Source organism: Erigeron canadensis, chromosome 7, assembly GCF_010389155.1.
Source record: "Erigeron canadensis isolate Cc75 chromosome 7, C_canadensis_v1, whole genome shotgun sequence".
NCBI classification, from domain to species: Eukaryota; Viridiplantae; Streptophyta; class Magnoliopsida; order Asterales; family Asteraceae; genus Erigeron; species Erigeron canadensis.
The window spans coordinates 7,175,681-7,178,045 of record NC_057767.1 but is presented as its reverse complement, the minus strand read 5'-3'; the positions used below and the strand labels follow the sequence as shown (position 1 = coordinate 7,178,045).

The window sequence follows — 2,365 nt, the reverse complement described above, 5'->3', positions numbered from 1 at the left end:
TCGACGGTCCCCCCCTTAGAACATTCTAGAGGGGTTTCCTAATTGTTTCATAATTCCAACTCTTCTTCGTTAAGTCCGTTAGTTAAGTACCGTTAACTTTTAACTCTTTTAATGAACCTCCGTTAGTTTTTCGTGATCAAATTAATTAATAAATTACATTTAATATATTAATCAATTTATAGTTACATTCACGTTGAGGTGTGACCCCGTAGGCTTAAATACTTTTCGGACATACGTTCATTTTACGTGATCATATTCTAATATATATATATATATATATATGTAAGTATGTAAGCATGTGGCAGGCCTATTTATAGCAACTAAAAAGCTATACACAACTACAAAGCAAAGCTGAAAGAGAGAAATTAACCATGAAAGTTGAGACCATTCTATGCATGAACACTGGGGATGGAGAATCAAGCTACGCCAATAACTCACTTGTTCAGGTTTCTCTTCCATTTCCCAATTAAATATATATATATTTCACCACATTTATATTTATTAACTATATACACATATCATGTTCACTACATCTATTGTTATTGTTTCATGACTGAGACTGACCAGTAGTATCCATGTTTCTGTTTTATAAAATTAATCCAAAACAGTTCCAAACGTCTCGATCAATTGGTGTAGTATGTGTTCTAATATATATTCTTTCAGGAACTTGCAATAAGAAGAGTGCTGCCAATTCTAAGGCATGCAATAAAGGGTATTGCGAATCAAGATATTCTTTTCAAAGATGAATGTTTTAAGATAGCAGATATGGGATGCTCTTCTGGCAAAAACACTCTCTTGGTTGTCTCTAGCATTATCGATATCGTGTATGACATGTATACAGAAAATGAGCGTAAAGCGCCACAGTTTCAAGTGTGCTTAAACGATCTCTATGGAAATGATTTCAATAACCTTTTCAATATGCTACCTGATTTTTATACAAAATTAACTAAAGGCAAGAAAGAAAATTTCGGGCCTTGTTTTGTTTCAGCGGTTCCTGGTTCCTTCTATACAAGACTCTTTCCGGACCAAAGTTTGCACATTGTGTACTCCTCTTATAGTGTCCAATGGCTTTCTCAGGTTTGCATAATCATTCCCGGTTCCTTTTTTAGTAATTAGGTGTTGAATGTATTAAGTGTCTGAATGTATAAATATTGATGTCTGTATGTATTAACTAAAAAATTGATAATTGACGGTTAGTTTTGTCTATTAAGTAAAAATAACATCAAATTTGACTGAAAACAATAAGTTCTTTATTATTAAGTTGATTAGATAAAAAAACGACTAGACTCCAAAAAATAAATCACCCTGATAATGAACTAACTTTCTTCATTACAAAATGTTTTATAGGTACCACAAGGCATAGGAAATAACAATGCACTAAATTTTTACATTGCGAAAGCAAGTCCACCGAAAGTGATCCACGCATATCAGGGACAATTCCAATCCGACTTCACAAAGTTTTTACAACTGCGTTCTAAAGAAATAGTCCCCGGTGGCCAAATGGTTTTGACATTTCCTGCACGAAGTATTAGCGATCCGACTAGTGAGGATGGTTGCATTCATTGGGGGTTACTAGCACAATCACTTCATGACATGGCCAAAGAGGTTTGTTGTATAAATTTTTACTCGAATATCCGTTCTAAATTTTCATTTGATATAATGAATATTGATTAATGATGTATTAATCAAACTACAACAGGGGCTTGTTCAAGAATTAGATATTATAGCTTTCAATATGCCATTTTATCTTCCATGTGAGGATGAAGTTAGGAATCATATTAAAAATGAGGGATCATTTTCGCTTGATAACTTAAACGTTTTTCAAGTAAACTGGGATCCATATGACACAGATTACACAAGTATGAAGGATTCAAGTGAGTCCAGTTATATCCACGCGATAAACGCAGCCAGAGTAATCAGAGCGATTGCGGAACCATTGTTAACGTCTCATTTCGGAAGCTCTATTATTGAGGCGCTATTTGAGAAGTATGGGCAACATTTGGCTAAACATCTTGTTAACAAGAAAACAAGACATTTTGGTATAGTCATTTCGCTGACTAAAAAATGAGCAATATTGATATCTATATCATTTGTTCAATTATTTGTACTACGATAAGTTTCCTCTACATTGATGTGGTGCATTGTTGTCATTATCTACCATTTATATATATGAATGTGAATAATAATGTCATCTATATATGGTTTTTATCGGGTTTTCAACAGAAATTATCAATTTTACTATACAAGGTGTGTGCGGCTGTATTTGTTGACATACGTCTTAAGAAAAAGTTAAAATTTAGGAACAAAAAAACGCAGTTATTTATTCGCTCAAAAATACAAACAAACACACACAGAAAAATATCAA

At 33.2% G+C, this 2,365-nt stretch overlaps 1 protein-coding gene across 1 annotated transcript; it reads left to right on the top strand.

Moving 5' to 3' along the window:
- The first annotated feature begins 360 nt into the window (after window positions 1–360).
- LOC122608527 (benzoate carboxyl methyltransferase-like) lies at window positions 361–2,153 on the top strand. Its single transcript, XM_043781630.1, has 4 exons — window positions 361–446; window positions 664–1,077; window positions 1,348–1,605; window positions 1,700–2,153. Exons 1-4 carry the CDS (start codon window positions 372–374, stop codon window positions 2,066–2,068), a joined length of 1,116 nt encoding a protein of 371 aa, XP_043637565.1. The 5' UTR covers window positions 361–371; the 3' UTR covers window positions 2,069–2,153.
- Window positions 2,154–2,365: the final 212 nt, after the last annotated feature.

Coding starts and splice junctions, on each gene's coding strand:
- LOC122608527 (XM_043781630.1), top strand. CDS start 372: ATGAAAGTTGAGACCATTCTATGCATGAACACTGGGGATGGAGAATCA. Junction 447..663: donor CCAATAACTCACTTGTTCAG/GTTTCTCTTCCA, acceptor ATATTCTTTCAG/GAACTTGCAATAAGAAGAGT. Junction 1,606..1,699: donor TTCATGACATGGCCAAAGAG/GTTTGTTGTATA, acceptor AAACTACAACAG/GGGCTTGTTCAAGAATTAGA.